The sequence below is a fragment of the Medicago sativa genome, chromosome 3, assembly GCF_051527215.1.
Source record: "Medicago sativa cultivar Bolivia chromosome 3, Bolivia_mono, whole genome shotgun sequence".
Taxonomy (NCBI): Eukaryota; Viridiplantae; Streptophyta; class Magnoliopsida; order Fabales; family Fabaceae; genus Medicago; species Medicago sativa.
Window position 1 is genome coordinate 68,910,092 of NC_140751.1, and position 17,396 is coordinate 68,927,487.

A 17,396-nucleotide genomic window follows, 5' to 3' on the forward strand; every position below is an offset into this window, starting at 1 on the left:
TATATGACAAATTTTGAAGTTGTAATTACCACAACGTATTGTCAATGACATGTATATAATAATCAACCAACCATGCATATATTATTTCCAAAAAAAAAAAAAAATACATCATTCATGTCTTATAATAAATAAAATATTTAAAAAAATGCACACGAAAAAGAATGTCTCTCTTTCTACTGATGAGAAATGATTGTGATAAAATGTAACTTTCATTTCATTTTATTTGTTTTTTTTCAATTGTTAACTTATTTATTGTTTTTCTAATTAATCGACTAACATGTGCTTCTAAGTTTATCTACCATTGCATTTTTGCATGGCAGTGGCACGGTCAAGCTCTCCCTGCAAACATGGGAGAGATGTGTTTCCCCATAAAATTCGTTATAGTAGCCAAAATTCAACCATCTCTTCTACAATCTCCAAATTTTCTCTTTATATCCCATCTCCATTTTGTCAACATTGACCACTAATTTCAATTAGCAAATTCATATTCCAATATGTTTTGAAGAAGAATAGAAGGTGACAAACTCATCTAGCTATATCCTTCTATTATGAATGTGAGCACCCTTCATCAGCCATGATTTCAACTCTTCTTTCTATTAAATTCATAATTTCTTTCTCTAATTAATTTCTCACTATATGATTTTTTTTTTCTTATTGCTTTTTCTTGTTTTTTTTTTTTCAGAACTAAATCAAAAACATTGATTGCTTGTATAGAAGACTTGTGATTGTCACCTCTCTCAATCTCGGGGACTCAATGTATCCAAGGCTTCCTAACTTTTTTCTTTCTTTCTTTCTTGTTTTGTATTTTGTAATGAAGGCTCTCACCCAAAAGAAAAAAATAACTCATGAATAAAAGTAAAAGAACTCATGCAATGGTTAATTTTGTGGTGCTGAAATAAAATATAGTATTGTACCGTCCAAAAGTACTCTTTTGACTCTTGAATTAATAAATTTCAAGTTTTTAACACATCTCACTTAACTCCATTATGAAACTTATTGATCCATTGATAGACACAAATTTGCATAGATGGTACAACATATATTTGTACACCATAGAACTATTCTTCATACTAGTCATATATGTACCTTTGAATTTTTATCTAAATTTATGTTTATTTGCACTTTTGATCCTCTATTTTATTAAATTTACGAAAATAAACCCTTAATAAATTCGAACTTTTACTCCCTCTATTTTCACATTTATTGTATTTTTGGTCCCAAGTTATGTATTTTTACCCAAAAAAGGTGAATTTTGATCTCATCGGTGATATGTTTATTTTTATTTTTTTTGAGAGATAGTGATATGTTTATTTAGATACAACATTAGGCCAATACATAATTTTTTGGAGTCAAAAATCAACCATTTTTGTTGGCAAAAATAATGGATTATGATAAAAATTACAATAAATGTGAAAATAGAAAGACAAAAAAGTTTGATTTTAACGGAAGGAAATTATTTTCGTAAATTTGATAAAATAAAAGACCATAACTGCAATTAAACCTAATTTTTTATGTTAATGCTATAATTCATAGCTAGGTTGTGACCATGTTGTGTGTGTTTTGAATATGGAACTGGAAGGTCATCGGGAAAGAACATTTTATGAGGAAATGTCAGCTGCGGAGAGCAAGCGAGAGAAGCTAGCGGGCTTGTCTCTTGACGACATCTTAGCGAATCAACAAAGACCCGGCTCTACACCGCCAAGCTCTACAACGCCAAAGCAACCACCCTCTAAAAGTCGAACCCTCATAGACATCATCAAAGACGACGAAACCAACAAAAAAGATCGCAGGTAACATAATCATTTAATAATAAGTAATAACACAATTTTTTGACATATATATAAAAAGAAGTGGTTTTTTTTCCTTCCTCTAAAAAGAAGTGGTTTTTTCCCTTGTAGAGTAACTAACTAATTATTGTATAATGACAAACTAAAACTCACAATGACATCTACAATTTTTTACTTATCTCAACTTCTGTATTTTCTTTTTACATGATTTATTGATCAATTTTATTTTATGGAAACAATAATGTTAGTTTAAAAAGATTAAGATTATCAAATAATAAGCTCGCTACTGCTTCATTTTCATTGATATGGAAGATCTTGGAAAGCCTTTAAAGACAAGCTTCGGCTAAAGCGTGCTGGCTCTGCTTGGACATCATCTATTCCCATTCCAACATCAGACATCCCTATCCAAAATCCAAACAGCAGAAGCTTTTCACAATTCGGTCGTCGCAACTCAGTTCGAGTCCAAACTCATCACGACTCAGACATGTCAACACACCAAGTAGATGACCTCGATCCATCAGATGAATCCCATGCTCCAGCTAGCAGGCCAAAATTCACTCGTGGGAGCTCAACTCGTTTCACGACAGATTCCTCTGAGAATACTAGTGGAGGAAATCTCCGGCCACAATTATCACGCAAGAATTCCAGTAGTGTGTCGTCGGATCCATTCCGAAAAGGGCGTGTAGTGACTTTTCGAGACAGCTTCGACGATGAGGAGCCAGACGATGATACCAAGCATCCAGAGACGGGGAGGGCATTATCTGCGAGAGAAGCAGTGGCGGCACAAGAAGCGGCAGAAGCTGCAGCGGAGGCTGAAGCTGAGGCTGCAACAGGACCTCCGACGATGTCGTTGATGGATTTGTTAGGGGAGACTGATAGAGAGATGGGGTTGGAAGGGTCAAGGTATATATTAAGTGATGAGGAAGATTTTTCTGATGATGATTATGAAGGTGAAGATGATGAAAATGGGGAAAGTGCATTGGAACACACTTGTTCTATTTGCATGGTGAAGCATAAGGGCACTGCTTTGGCAGCTTGTAGCCATAGTTTTTGTAGGATGTGTTCAAGGGAGCTTCTGGTTGCTAAGGGAAATTGTCCACTTTGTAATAATTTCGTTTTAGAGATTCTTGAGATTTTTTGATTTGTTTATTATTCCAAGTTCTTGTTATTTTATTTGAGTTGGGAACTCTTTTTACAGATTTGTTATTGTTATTTTTTTTTTTATTTAAGGTGGAATTTATAAGAGTGTGGATGATGATCTATTGATCTCACTCTTACTCTGTTGTTATTATATTGTCCAGAAGTTTTGGGGTCATTCAATAGGTGTCAACATATTACATATATGATATATCTACCACGATCTCTTTATAGAAAGAAAAAAAAAAAATATATATATATATATATATATATATGCCCTTTGACAAGATATCACGGATATCCTAGAATTTTATTTCATTTTTTGAAAAATGTCAACTATTCTACTTTTTTTCTTGATATTATTTAGGACCTAAATACAAAACTTTATCTCCGTTCAAATGTTAAAACTATTTGGACCTATATAGAAAGAGTAAACATAGGTTTGCTGAAAAAAATGTGATGAAAGTTGTAATAAGACAGTAAAATAAGGATATCATGCTGTAAACCTAAAACTCAAATTGTCTATTTTGTTGGGCATGATTTTAACTATCATGTACGTTAATATTACAATCGATCCGCACCACTTGAAGTTAGAAATATAACGCACCAAACTAACAATAAACAGGCAAAATTCCAGATGGTGGTCAGGAACATTCACGTAAGAATTGCATTTTTTTTAACCTGAAGGTGGTCGCATTCCATGGTGATTGGGAGGTGGCGGTGGCGGCATTGAGTTCTGAGGATATCCCATAGGATGTCCACCCTGTTGCTGAGGTGGTGGCGGTGGTCGCCAAACTTGTTGCTGGCCTGCCATTACTGATGGCAGTGGAAGAGGCCTTGGAGGTCCCTGCATACCTTGTGGAGGTGGTGGCGGCGGCATCTGCATCGAGTGAGGTGGCCTGAACTGTTGCATTGGAGGAGGCATTCCCTGTTGCATCATTGGTTGACCTTGCTGTTGTTGATGCCATGCTTGTTGTCCAGGTGGTGGCATCTGCATAGGCTGAAAGGCTGGGGCTTGTGGAGGTGGTGCTTGGATGACATGAATAGGAGGGGGGGCGACACCATTAGCGAAGGGGCGAGGAGGCACTGGAGCAGGAATGGTACCATTAGCCTGAGGAGCATTGGGAAGTGATGGTGGCCCACTTGCAAATAAAGTATGAGGCCTGCTCTTCTGTGCCGTCGGATTACTTGCAGCCAAAACTCTTTCTGCATCAAAGGAAATATGAGAAGATAAACTAAAGATAGTACAGAAACAACGAAAGGCTTTAATTGATACCATAAAAAAAAAAAAAGTGGCAAGAAAGGGGCTCACCTGCGGGAGTACCGTGCCTTTCGCCTTTAGTGTCTTTCTTATAAGCATACGACACTGTAATTTGACGATTGCAAAGATACTGTCCATTCATTGCCTGTGAAATATAGAAATAATTCATTATCAGTGACGAGGGAATATTCACTTCCTTCTATATGGCTGTGTTTTCCACATCAAATTATGAATTAAGCATCATATTCCCTAATTTAATGCTCTGTTTGATTTTATCTACTCCTTACATCTAATATGGAATATTAAAAGAACAAATATTCAACTCCTACTTTTCTAATTGATATTTCATAGTGTCAGACAAACAATAATCTCCACATTTTTCCCAATTTTCAAATCCCTTTTCTGCAGCATGAATTCATTTGACTTAGGGAAGACAAGAAATATAAGAAAGTTGTCATTGATCAAATGATGCCATAGAATCATGAAACACTCGAAATGAAGTCAAATATAAAACTTGAAGGGTACCGAAATAATTTTAAATGTTTTACTATGTTAATACAGGGTCTTACAGCCCGAAAGAGTCTGATTAGATAGTAGATACAAGGTAACCTATCCATCCATCTATTTTGTTTGTTATCAAGTGTTATATACTCCTATGAGTAAGCTTCAATGTGTAATCCATGAATGCCGAATAACAAAAGAATGAAAGTTTGATCTCACGCATTTCTATATATGATTCAAACACAAACACAAGTCATACCTCAATAGCTGAATCAGATGCCTCAAATGAATCGTAGCTAATGAAGCCAAAGCCTCGGGAATTCCCCGTGTCAGGATCTCTCATGATCTGCAGTGAAATGCCTTGAACATCAGATCATAAGCTAAATTTTGACGCGTAAAATTTAACCCTCAATGGATGGAGGGTTAATACAACTGAAGGAGTATGAACATAAATACGAGATAGAACTCGTAGCAATTTACACATATACATGAACATAAATGGGATAATTTAAGAGTACGAACATAAATACAATTAAAATTGAAAGTGGCACCGTCCAACATAGTATAACCCATCCATCAGATAAAGTACTTGACCTAAACTAACTTGTGGACCTGTCTCAGGTGTTTTTTAATGGGGAAGATAATTATAGATGTGTTACCCAAGGATACGTATATTTTGTCATACTACAAATAATTAGAGCATATAAAGCCTAAAAATGTGGAAAAGTACTCAAAATGTAGTCATCCGCTTGATACTAGACTGAACCTTTTCAAACAAACAACATGTAGAGAAAACATCAGTGGTAAGTAACTTTTAATGTAATTAGCTATAAATATCGCAAATTGATTGTAATCCCTAAGTGTATCCGGATTGTTGGCTACTTTGGGTTAGGCGTTATTTCCCCAATGAAGAGGGAAATTGTGGCACTGGCCTCAGCTTCCATGGCAGATAGAGACCCGATTGATGAAGTTTAAAATTTTAATTTCCGTGAAACCTTACTTCAAACTTTACAAATTTGGGAAAATTGCTCAATAAATATTTAATCATTATTTGTAGGCACACTAATTATATCTAATGTGATATAGTATCATATATGGTACTGATTTGAAAATTTTTAACAATTAATTAATGAGGAAAGGTTAATGATGTCACGTCTTAAGGAGAAAACTGCCAACACAAGGTAATGGAAATCAGTTTCCAAAATGACTATTGCAACCAATTCAGACGATTGAAATTCCATATTTGTTAGCTACTATGAAGTAAGAGCTAAGCTAAAAATTACTTTTCCAGTTTGGTTTCTGAATGAGGTATAGTCTCATTGTTGTTGGAAAAATAAATATTAGCGGTGAGTGGGGAAATGAATTTAAATTAACTGATGGATCTTGACATAAGATGGCATCCTTCTTTAATACAAAATTATCTAAACTACAAGGAAGGTTGGTAAGGTTGCAAGGACAATAGCCACTATTAAATAAAGATGTTTCTATTACTTAGACACCCTACTAATTACTTAACACCTCACTAATACTATTTATTACATAATAACCCTTTCCCTTATCCTTCATAATCAGGTCTCTATCATTTCCCAAGAGCAAACTCCAATTCAATATAAACGGGTACACATTTATTGGTAGCCTTAAAAAATTGATGGTTTCCTAATTTCAATGTACTCTCCTGAGTGTTGGCATATGAGAACGAACAAGAAAATAAATTATTCCCTTTTTCAAGAAAAGATGTATATATCCTTAAACTCGTAACTTAGATATTTGTAGAAACTAGTTTTTATTGATAAAAGATGATTACAAACTAACGGACGGCATGAGGGAGAAGCTAACACCATAAGCAATAGGATCCTCCCTAATAACTAACGGCGATTTAGATGGGAATGGATATCATATAATTCCAACAGTAAGACCCATTGTGACCCATGTTAACAGTTGGTCTTTGTGAACGTGAACAATTGAATATTTCGTTTCTGGCGGTGGTGGTGGTTAAATCTCCCTCCCAATTGTATGATTGTTAACTCGTGTGGTTAGGAGTGATATCCTCATTATTTTCTATGATTTAAGCAGCTAAACACTACAGCCTATATCATGAAAATTCTGTATTTTAGAAAAAACAGTAAGGACCGAGAACAAGGTTTACTAAAGAAGTATGACTGTCCAGTAGAATAGTGACCGAAAAAAATTGATATATTTGATACTTATATGGCCCGAGACTACCTAATTTATACTTACAAGTCTTCAAGGGAAATCATAAAGTGGATATTCTCTTGAAAACATTGTTGAGACCTAGGGTTTGATTTCTTGGACGGGCCAGCCAAGAATGATTAATATCGACTACCGGTCTGTGCTTTGACGGTAAGTGTTGGAGAGAATTCAGTGATAAGAATTAGCATTAAATGTGATTAGCTCGGTAAATATTGTATTGGGGCAACAAACATTCGTGAACCATTTCACAATGTGTCCAGATAATCCAAAGTCTTGATATTTAGTTCTCAGATAGCTAACAGGCACACCAATTTTAGGTTCGGAATAATTTCCTCATTCTTTCATTTTTCCTCCAACTATTAGAGTAGGTTCAGTCAGCCTATGTTATTTAAATTCTGTATTCTCAGAAAACCAACAGGGGTTTCTGACTAAATCTTCAATCACAAAATATTAATGGCCATGATGTAAAATAGTGTGTATGGTGATGTATGAAAAGCATTAACCACTGCTGCTAGCTGGATACTTTTACTTAAATGAAACAAACAACACTATCAGGTAAGATGAAAGAAATTAGAAGAGTAAAACCTTGGGATTGGTAACAATAACTCCAAATGCACTGAAAGTATCATACAAGAGCTTCTCATCTACATCCTGCAACAGAAACATTAAGAGTCTTGTTAAATCTGATCACAAAGCCCAGCACATTTTAATCTATTTAAAATTAAATGAAAAACTTTCATATTTGGTGACTTACAGGATCGAGATTGCCAATGAAAAGGTTTGCCCCGACATCCAAGCTCTTTTTATCTTGGGATGCCTAAAACCAAAGAAATAGTAGATCAATACTCTTTAATCAAGTAGCATAGACACTGAAATATCTTTCACCAAGTGACAGACAACGATATAAGATAAGTATACATATTGTAAGCATGAAAAATTAATTTCTATGTGATTAATGAGAAATACTCAATTGTTAAAACGACATCTTCGAATTCGAATGATATACAATAAGGATTGGGAAAATAACAGATGAATATTATATTAGTATAATACTTGGTGGTTAGAACTTGGTCCACATAAAATGGTGTGCAATGACAATGATTCCATTCTACGTGGTATTAAGATATTTGTTTTTAGTACGAGAAAAATGACACAAAAAAATAATCCCATCTTAGAATCTCTAAATTTATTTCCAAATACAAGAACTGTCATTCCCTCCAAGGAGCAATAGTAATGGAGATTCTCAGCCAACATGAATCGGTTCAATACTGACTTTGTTTTTTTATTTATCTTTTGTTAGAGTTGATAGAAAAACAGAAATGAAAACTAGGGTTCAAATTATGAATGTTACGAATCAAATTGACTAATCTTCAGATAACATACAAATACAGTGCCCAAGCAGAAAACTAATAACTCGGCAGTTTTGTAACTGCATCAAACAACTTCTATCTAAATGATAACAAACACAATATGCATGCACTTAATAAAATGACTAAACTATATCTCTATCAATACATAAATATACAACAGAATGCAGTGGAACAAAATTAACTCCATACAAAAGGGAATCAAGAACATGAATAACAGTTTTGGGTCCTAATTGGATAAACATCTTAATTAAGCGTTAATAGCACAAGTACATATCAGATAAGTGCTTATTGAGATTATAATCTATTTCCACAAGCTCTCTCAAACAGTCTCACAAGTAGGAATGGAAAAACGTACCTTATTTACACGAATTGGTTTTCCATAAAGTTTAATCATGTTAAGTACTTTAATGGCCTGCAACAAAACAAGCAATTAGGTTTTATGTTAATTTGGTTGCAAATAATAAGCGGAGCAAGGAATGAAGAAAACATACATAATCAGCATCTTCTTCGCTGCGGAATTCAACAAATCCATAACCTTGATGTTGATTAGTGACTCTATCCTTTGGAACATACACATTAACTGAATCAAAAGCAATAAGTTAAGAAGTTAAATTTCAATGTATTGAATTGAATTGAATTACCCTAAACTAAAATGAATAAGAGAGAAAGGGAGAGAGTGATAGTACCTACTGGACCAGCTTGAACAAAAAGCTCCCACAATAACTCCTCAGAAATCTGAGGGTCGAGATTACCGACGTAAGCAGTGGCATCTTGGTTCCTCTCCGCCGAATGTTGCCCGAGCAGATTAGCACCAACACCCGGCGCAATTCGAGTCGTCATCCTTCACCGGCAGCCGGAAGCAGAGCACACGATACAGCGGGGGGAGGGGAAGTTAGGGTTGTGTTAAAATTAACTTCAATTCAGGCTGTTGTGAGTCTGGGTTTTAAGTGGAACTCTGCCTGCGACACTGTTTGTATGTAACCCGTCCAATTGAGACAAATCGCCAATAAATTTCTCTTTATTTTTTGGAGATCTTTATTTGAAAAAACGAATTTTTTTTATTTTAGGTGTGAAAAAAAAAAGTGTATATTGGTTGGTAATTGTGATTTTGATATTGAATGTGTAACAAATAGTCACGATGGTTAATCAACGTATCAAAATTTTAAAATGGAAAATGTACTTAATTGCAAATTGTAATATCACAAACCCCATTGTCATTGTGTATTCTATCAAAGGGTACTTTTTCAACTTCCACATTTCTATAACTACATGAATTCCGCTAAATCGTGTTTTTTCATTAGGTAATATTGGCTTTGTGATCCATTCGAGGAATTTTTCTTCGTGGTATATAACACTGTTGTTTTAAAATAGTCTTTTGATTGTGCACTTTGTTGATTAAAAGAATCTTTTGCGTTAAAATGTTTCATTGTGAATTGCGATATCAGTCTCTCAATATACTTATTGATTCTCTTGTCAATCTTTATAAGCATTTGCTTATTGTCACATCAATTTTTGTAAGAAAAGAGTTATTGTCAACATTAATGAACTATTTTAACATGATGTGCTACTTTGACCAAATAAGTGCATATCAATGACTATTTTGAATTGTTGATACATTAATAGACTATTATGACAACTCATTACACATTTAAAGACCAAAATAACTGTTACCTTTTTATAATCTTAGTAACCTCTTCTGCTTTATTAGTTTTTTTTTTAGTTATTGTAAATCGAGAAATATAAATGTAGTTGGTAATTCTTAAATTCAAAAATTATTTTTAAAAAATCAATCACATTGTTGTTATTAATGTTATTTTTATTCTTAAAAAATCAATCACATTCAATTTGGTTTCCATTTAGACTCTAAAACTTCAATCTGAAATACATAGCAACAAAATAATTCAAAAATAATAGCAACATAAATTAAACACAAATAAAATCATGGATGAGTCAAACTAATTTCTTAATTATATTCATCCATGCAGGCCCTGATTTCTTCGTATGTCATAATTTCTTTGTAAGTCCTAGGAGATATCAAACTTGTCTGAATAGCATAAACAGATCTCAACAATGCGGCGTCTATCTTGATTGATCCATTGGAACTACGCTGATAAGATATAGATAACATGGTTTTTACATCATTGTTCTGAGTAGATCACAGATATAGATAGCATGGTTTTTACATTATCGTTCTAAAGTTTCAATTAAGTGAAGTGAGTGCATCCATCTGAGTCGATCGTCGACCGACGATATCCAACATTGAACCCTTCTTGTGTCATTATGGTTGATAAGACCGTTAACTTGGATTCTTTACATCGGGCAGTGTAACATCAACACTGATCCTAAACATATTTGGTTTTCCTTTGTTGTAGTAAACTATAATTAGGCTAGAGTTTAGTTCGATTGGACAAGTGTTCATTGTTTTACAGTGGACCACAAAGACGCCAATTTTTACAAGTTTTTGTTTGTTGTGGACCACAAAGACTGTCGATGTATTGTACACCATATAAAATCTTGTGTTTGACTGATTCATATTTGAGAAATCGAAAAATTTAACTACATTTTGGTTTATAGAATCTGAAATGTACAAAACCTTTCAGTATGTTGGCTTGTTTCAAATTCTATAAACCAAACAGACAAAATACAAATTCGACTTCTAGAATTTGAACGAGTAAAATATAGAAAAGTGTAGACTCTCCACATAACAGTCTTTGTACTTTACCAATTCACAAGAAGTAGTAGTTGGGGAATTTGAAAGAACATGTCTCTTGTAAATGCAAATTTGTATGAGCGGTTTGATATCAAATTTTCAAGAGATTTGGGAGAGTTGTTATTCTTTCGAGGTCTGTGACGACTCTTTTAGAAAGAGTTATTATTCCTTCTTGACAATTTGTAATTTGCAAAGGGGGTCGGAAAGAATTGTGGAAAAGGAAGAGATTAATAAGTGATGTTGACCGGACAGTAAATAAAGTAAATTTATATAGTAACCAGTAACTTCAATTTTATTGCACAGATCGTCACCGTGGAATTAATTTAACTGTTCGATTTTACTTTTATCAATGGTCTTGTTTATATAGTAACTAGTAACTTAAATTCGATCGCACAAATCGTCAATATGGAATTAATTAAATCGTTCGATTTTACTTTTATCAACGGTTTTGCAACGCGTATAATTCTCCCCTTGCAACGCGCGCTGTTTAAACTATTATTATTTTTTACAAAATTTCAACTATTTTTTAATACATAAAAAACTGTAACAAAATTATTTTTTTAGTAAATAAAATAATTATTTTTAATTAACTTAGAGATGATTTTTCTTCTAAATTTACCTTTTTTTTTAATTTAATTAATTGATATTAATGTGTATAAATCTTTATGATGACGTATCGTTGGTTAGAGTTTGTTTTGCTTGACTGGATAAATGTTTGTTGTATGTACCTTGCCACTCACAATGTGGAGTGTATAATTAGTGTACCTTGACAATGTGGAGTATAAAATCAGTGTACTTTATTGCCTCAATATTTTAGAATATGTTTATTTTTTTAGGGGAATTCGCTTGTATAACTTCAACTTCAAAAACAATTATAAAATGCACATTCACTTTAGTTAATATAAATATCCAAAAAAAAAATTCCAAACCTTAATATGTTTGGGGTGAATTTATTCATGCGCATATATGAAGCGTGTTTGATGATGGTTGTAATTTTGGTGGTGAATAATGACAGTATGTTTATACTTGCATAGAAATGGAAATAAAAAAAAATATGAAAGACAAAAGGAAAAAGTTAATCGTATATAAAAAACATTTTATCTTATTCACCACAAATACACGGATTTTCATAAAACTAAACATCCACCTGCATGACACACGGGTAAAATATGTGTTGTATTATATTATATTATATTATCTACAATTTTATTAATATAGTAACGAAGTGTTCCCATCACTATTCGTTCATGTGCACCTAGTGTGATAATACTTTAATTATATTTGTTCCAACATATACATCGAGGAGTAGACTATATCTGCGATTTTGATCAAATTAAAATCAGATATTATAAGTTAAAGTGTCACGCAAACAACAATTCACGAGTTTAAGAATTAAGAAAGCATGTTAATGTTATTAAACAAAATATATCTATTCATTTGAATATATTAGAATTCTATAGTACGTTTCTTTAAATAGAAACCATGTCGTTCTCATTTTGGATCATGAGTTCCAAGTAAATTATTTTATTATTAGTTGCTTGTGTCGAGGCTATGAAATTGTTTTAAACGTTAAATTTTATTGTTCGAATGATTTTAAATACATTAATTAACGATATGATATAGGAGATATATAAAATGGTTCTACTTTTAACACTCATTTCAACCTACAACTGTTCAGGGTTTATGTTTCATGTTTATGCAATTTTAATTTGAATCTACTACTTTATTTGAATCTACTACTTTTCCTGATTTTGTTTGTTCTCAAAATGCAATCAAAAGTGTCAAAAGTTATCATTTTTATAAGTTTCAGTAAACAACTCAAATAGTGTCAACACCAAAAGAAAACAAAACAAATAACAACATCATTAATCAGAACATGAATTTTCACAATTTTATTACACTGCTAGTTAATAAGATAGTACACAATAAGATTCTTAATTAATTGTAGGCATTATTTGAACACTAACTTCAACATAAACACTTGGTGAAAATCAAAGTTGGAGAGTAATAGGACATACATTTCAACAGAGGCTCACCTTTACTGATGCACCCTCAAAGCAGTTTTCTGCAGAGAAGAAGAGTGCATGTATGCCTTCATGAGCTTGAAAATTAAAATATCCAAAGGCAATTTCGTATCATCATAGTTTTTAATCCACGGATGACCTACAGTACACAATTGTGAGTAACAAAAAAGAAATAGAAGAATACGAGCCAACAATAACCCCCAAGAAACTTAATGCTTGTGCTGCACTCACTTTAAGATGGCTCTTTAAATTTGCTGCACTCACTTTCACTTGCTAACTTAGGAGAGACTTATTAGCATCAGAAAATTGCTTCAAGAAACTAGACATATCTCAATCTCAAGCATTGGAGCCGGCACTGGAGGAGTCGTCGTCACTGGAGGGGTCCATCAACATGGAATCATCTGAGTCATCCTCATCAGGTGGTGGTGGTGGTGGTAGGGCAAGTATCAACGCCCATGGGGTTAGTAGCCCATCTTCCTCCCCTAAATTTGTCCATTCATCAAATTTTGCCTGAAGGTCAGCTACATTCCTGTCCGGGATCCACTCCATGACCTCACCATCATTAAAAACCAAGTCCATGTTGTTTCCATGGCGTAAAACACCTATAGCATGAGCGTAGTTCTCATGGAATGACCAATCGTCCCTGCATCAGCCAATTCATACGTTTAGAAAGAATGAAAATGTAAAATATAATCACAACATTAAATTCCAAGGGGAGAAACAGACGCATTTAATGTTTAATATTTTACATGTGTGTGTATGACCCTTTTTTACAGGATAATTATTCAACATTGTAATCAAAGGTCACAATCAGTGAAAGGCCACTTGGGCATTTGATACATGCGAGGATTCTCAACATTGGACGTGAGACATGCAATGGAAATCATTTCAGATATAAGAGACAGCAGCAACAACTTATGCTCAAAGATTGCTATTGTTTCCTTTTTTGTTTTAAGTGTTGGATTCTAGAAAATTGGGATGCTAACATGCATGTAACGGGAAACCAAAGTGTCAGACCCCAATACTTGTGTGACAAAACATTCCTAGCATTTACAAATTACAACCTCTCAAATGCCTCTGAAAATTAGTCATATCGAACAACTTCATAGTTCATAACACTGTTATCAAGTCTTTCCCATATCATTAAATTAATTAAAGTAGGTTTGTTGTATATTTAACATAATAGTTGAAGTAATTTTAAAAGATATAATATAATTATTTTATTTATATGTTTTTGTTTTAACTTGTGTTATGATAATCTTTTAGCTTATTAACTCCAACTTTATTAACAAGCTTATTTACTTTTTCCTTCAAAAAAGCTTATTTACTTTTGTGACAAATTCTTTTTTAGAGAATTTTCACTTTACAAAAGTGGGGAAATATATCAGATGTCATCTTTAAGTAGTGTGTATATATATAATTCCAAACCTTAATATGTTTGGGGTGAATTTATTCATGCGCATATATGAAGCGTGTTTGATGATGGTTGTAATTTTGGTGGTGAATAATGACAGTATGTTTATACTTGCATAGAAATGGAAATAAAAAAAAAATATGAAAGACAAAAGGAAAAAGTTAATCGCATACAAAAAACATTTTATCTTATTCACCACAAATACACGGATTTTCATAAAACTAAACGTCCACCTGCATGACACACGGGTAAAATATGTGTTGTATTATATTATATTATCTACAATTTTATTAATATAGTAACGAAGTGTTCCTATCACTATTCGTTCATGTGCATCTAGTGTGATAATACTTTAATTATATTTGTTCCAACATATACATCGAGGAGTAGACTATATCTGCGATTTTGATCAAATTAAAATCAGATATTATAAGTTAAAGTGTCACGCAAACAACAATTCACGAGTTTAAGAATTAAGAAAGCATGTTAATGTTATTAAACAAAATATATCTATTCATTTGAATATATTAGAATTCTATAGTACGTTTCTTTAAATAGAAACCATGCCGTTCTCATTTTGGATCATGAGTTCCAAATAAATTATTTTATTATTAGTTGCTTGTGTCGAGGCTATGAAATTGTTTTAAACGTTAAATTTTATTGTTTGAATGATTTTAAATACATTAATTAACGATATGATATAGGAGATATATAAAATGGTTCTACTTTTAACACTCATTTCAACCTACAATACCATATCATTAAATTAATTAATGTAGGTTTGTTGTATATTTAACATAATAGTTGAAGTATTTTTAAAAGATATAATATAATTATTGTATTTATATGTTTTTGTTTTAACTGGTGTTATGATAATCTTTTAGCTTCTTAACTCCAACTTTATTAACAAGCTTATTTACTTTTGAGACAAATTCTTTTTTAGAGAATTTTCACTTTACAAGAGTGGGGAAATATATCAGATGTCATCTTTAAGTAGTATATGTATATGTATATATATATATATATATATATATATATATATATATATATATTGTTCATTATCAAAGGAAGAATATGGATCAAAGAAGCAAAAATGTAATGTAAATTGCTTCCATAAATATTACAAATACTTTCTACTTAAAGAACACATGAAATTGTCAATGTATTAAATTTAGAAAGTTAATGATGTTTAATCGTTCATATGTCAACATTTTTTCAATTTGAATTTGATAACACACAAGTGAATATATCTTACAAATTGTTTATTAAATATTTGTATTTTTCTTTATGATAAATTTACATGTAAATACATTTTTCTATTTCCATAAAATAAGAAGTGGTTTCATCATTTAAAAATTGAGTCATTTTAATAACTTCAGACATAGAAATGGTAAGCTTAAGATATTTAAATTAAGATATACGATATTATTGTTATTCAAGTCTTCATTTTAACAACTATCATTTTGGTAAAGATATTGTGCTTATATATTTCACTTTTTAAAGGAGAATTTTAAAAGAGATAACATTAATTTTAAATAATTTTATGTTTGATGCTGAAATTTATTTTGTATAAACCTAGGACAAAAGCAACAAAATTGCTATTTAGGCAATATTTCCCTTTCGATTTGGTAGGTCTTTTTGATTTGCTTGTATGGTGTAAACTAAATTATTTATTCATTTATCTTCATGCACCAACCACAGTCTAACCAAGACCAAGATATGCTGCCTTATGAAGGCCAAACCTTAAACAACACAACGATTAAGGATTTCATCGACACTGAATACATACGTTATGTGAAGGCCAATTTGAGGAGGAATATACCATCACTGGTGGATGGATTCAAGCCTTGTAAACGAAAGATAATCTTCTCTTCTTTTAAGAGGAATTTGATAGATAAAGAGCTGAAAGTAGCCCAACTTACATGCTATGTTGCAGAAAATGTCTCTTATCATCATGACGAGAGGAACTTAGCACAAACTACAGTGTGGATGGCCCATGATTTTGTTGGTGGCAACAACGTAACGTTGTTTGAGCCAATTGGACAATTTGGAACCAGAAACACGGTAACACCTCCATTTTCTATTTCCATTTTAAAGTATAAGTATATAAGTATGTGGTTCTGAAATATTTGCCCTAATTTGTTGAATTTATTAAACTATTCAGGATGACAAAGACCATGCGAGTGAGTGATACTTACACACTTACCTCTCATCCATTACACCTTCTCTCTTTAACAAGCTTGATAACAAGTGTGTTCATTATCTCAAGGAAGATGGAAAGATGGTTGAACCTGAATGATATAATTCTTATGAATCAAAAAATTTCAACTGGTTAGGTAAGTACATAGACATGGTAAAACAACCCGCACCCTCCGGGGTCTGGGGGCGGGGACGGGGCTGGGTACCATCGAACGGGGCCGGGGCCGGGTGTATTAAAACCCGCCCCCGCCCTGCCCCATTGCCATGTCTATAGGTACAATCACATTCAATTATCTCATGTGATCTATCTGATTCAATTGGTCAATTAGGTATATTTTTGTGTTACCAATGGTTTTGGTTTGGTTAACGGTTGTAGAGGCTTTGAATAGGATAAAGTTGCGAAGTACACCCCTACAATCCCAATGATATAATTGAAAACATTAAAAGGTACTTGAGGGAAGAGAAGATGAAGCCAATGATACCTCGGTACAAGGGTTTCACAGGAAGAAAAAGAGGGAAAGTACTATGTAGAGGGAGTTATCGAAAAAAAAAGTGACAATATGTATTACATTAGAGAATTACCTACAAAGGAATGGAGTGAAAACTACAAGAATTTTCTAAAAAGTTTGTGTGCGGAAAAAAATGAAAAAAATAGTCTGCTCGAGGTAATTCTACTTTTGTTTTTCATGTTTTATTTATTGCAGAGATTATCTATATAGCTAAAAAAAAATATTAGTTATTTATGTCGTAGTTGTGAAATTGTTTTAAACATTAGGTTTTAT

General features: G+C 32.7%; 2 protein-coding genes across 2 annotated transcripts; one reads left to right on the forward strand and one right to left on the reverse strand.

Moving 5' to 3' along the window:
* The first annotated feature begins 473 nt into the window (after positions 1–473).
* Positions 474–3,102, forward strand: LOC146939565 (uncharacterized). Its single transcript, XM_085753187.1, has 4 exons — positions 474–554; positions 683–756; positions 1,580–1,790; positions 2,100–3,102. The coding sequence occupies exons 3-4, from the start codon at positions 1,609–1,611 to the stop codon at positions 2,926–2,928; spliced, it is 1,011 nt and encodes a 336-aa protein (XP_085609313.1). The 5' UTR covers positions 474–554; positions 683–756; positions 1,580–1,608; the 3' UTR covers positions 2,929–3,102.
* Positions 3,103–3,417: 315 nt separating this feature from the next.
* EMB2444 (RNA-binding (RRM/RBD/RNP motifs) family protein) lies at positions 3,418–9,184 on the reverse strand. Its single transcript, XM_085753186.1, has 8 exons — positions 8,954–9,184; positions 8,759–8,847; positions 8,623–8,679; positions 7,652–7,714; positions 7,483–7,548; positions 4,946–5,032; positions 4,237–4,330; positions 3,418–4,130 (listed from the first exon to the last, which is right to left on the reverse strand). The coding sequence occupies exons 1-8, from the start codon at positions 9,105–9,107 to the stop codon at positions 3,601–3,603; spliced, it is 1,140 nt and encodes a 379-aa protein (XP_085609312.1). The 5' UTR covers positions 9,108–9,184; the 3' UTR covers positions 3,418–3,600.
* Between the last annotated feature and the right edge of the window lie 8,212 nt (positions 9,185–17,396).

Coding starts and splice junctions, on each gene's coding strand:
- EMB2444 (XM_085753186.1), bottom strand. CDS start 9,107: ATGACGACTCGAATTGCGCCGGGTGTTGGTGCTAATCTGCTCGGGCAA. Junction 8,848..8,953: donor TGTTCAAGCTGGTCCAGTAG/GTACTATCACTC, acceptor CTTTTGATTCAG/TTAATGTGTATGTTCCAAAG. Junction 8,680..8,758: donor GCGAAGAAGATGCTGATTAT/GTATGTTTTCTT, acceptor GTTTTGTTGCAG/GCCATTAAAGTACTTAACAT.
- LOC146939565 (XM_085753187.1), top strand. CDS start 1,609: ATGTCAGCTGCGGAGAGCAAGCGAGAGAAGCTAGCGGGCTTGTCTCTT. Junction 1,791..2,099: donor ACCAACAAAAAAGATCGCAG/GTAACATAATCA, acceptor TTGATATGGAAG/ATCTTGGAAAGCCTTTAAAG.